Source organism: Echinops telfairi, unplaced genomic scaffold (assembly GCF_000313985.2).
Source record: "Echinops telfairi isolate 266 unplaced genomic scaffold, ASM31398v2 ScPeMD7_1713;HRSCAF=2227, whole genome shotgun sequence".
Classification (NCBI taxonomy): domain Eukaryota; kingdom Metazoa; phylum Chordata; class Mammalia; order Afrosoricida; family Tenrecidae; genus Echinops; species Echinops telfairi.
Genome location: NW_022105611.1, coordinates 3960862 through 3962063, shown reverse-complemented (window position 1 = coordinate 3962063; position 1202 = coordinate 3960862). Strand labels below are relative to the sequence as shown.

The 1202-nt window shown below is 39.7% G+C and overlaps 1 protein-coding gene across 1 annotated transcript in view; it reads left to right on the top strand.

The window, feature by feature from the left end:
- LOC101664149 (glutamate carboxypeptidase 2) overlaps positions 1-585 on the top strand; it is a 59509-nt gene extending 58924 nt beyond the window's left edge. Inside the window, exon 18 of the mRNA XM_030886446.2 lies at positions 131-585. Coding sequence (XP_030742306.1) covers positions 131-320 — 190 coding nt within the window. The 3' untranslated portion in view covers positions 321-585. The remainder of the gene's footprint in view (positions 1-130) is intronic.
- The last annotated feature ends 617 nt before the right edge of the window (positions 586-1202 follow it).

Genomic DNA, 1202 nt, shown 5'->3' with positions numbered 1-1202 from the left:
ACACGTGGATATTTTAAGATAAAGCATTTAAGCAATTTGCAATCCTGGAATTACAGAGTGCTCTTGTTTTTCTCTTGTATACCATGTGATAAACTGATAGGAAAAACTGATCAACTGTTTTTGTCAACAGGCATGTTATCTACGCTCCAAGCAGCCACAACAAGTATGCAGGGGAGTCATTCCCGGGAATTTATGATGCTCTGTTTGATATTAAAAGGAAAGTAGACCCTTCCAAGGCCTGGGGAGAAGTGAAGCGACAGATCTCTATTGCAGCCTTCATAGTACAGGCCGCAGCAGGGACTCTGAAAGAAGTAGCCTGAGAAGGTTTTTGCAAGAGTTAATATTGAATTAGTAAACGACCTAAAAGAAATCACTACAGACATACTGATAACCTCAAAAAAGTTGGTTTATAAATAACATATATATATGTTATTTTTACATTAATATATGTATTCATAAAAGCATTCACAGTTCTCCAAGGGGATCGAAAGAAATGGACACTTTTTATTCTATACTTACACAAAGCTACTCTAAAGTTGATCTAGGTATTAAAACTAAGGAGGAATAACTATACTTAAATTCCTATCTGTGTGAGTCTGAGTAGACTATAGAAACAAATTCATAGACACTCATATTTGTATAAGAAAGAGCGTAATATAAAGAGTAATTGTAAATTAACACCCCCCCTCAAAAAAGAAGCATCCAGTGCAGTCCAGATCAAGTCCATTAGTGCAATATTAACCCATATGTCCGATACCAATCTATAAAGTCCTCTTCAGACTCACGAAACACATGCAATGACACCAAATGCAGGAAGATCACAGGCCAGTGGGTGAAGTCTTGTGAATCCAGTGGCGCTGGAAGCATCTCAGCATTGGCCGGGGTCTCCACCTGGCTCATCCAGCTCAGGGCACTTGGATAGCTCCGTATGTCTTGTCAGCTGCAATGTCTCCCAGGGAGTGAGCCTCTGTCCTGCCTCGAACCAGCTATTTTAACTCCTTAGCGCCTCCAAATGAGGTCATCATGCTGGCATCCGATTGACAGGCTAAACTCCACCCCTTCACTCCTAACCCTCAAATTGACAACAGATTATGTAACGAATCCAACATGTAAGTGTGTCAAGTCCAACTGGTCTTTCCAAATTCAAATACATTTATGTAGTTTTGCACATTTAAAAATGTCACTATGTGATAGAACACAGA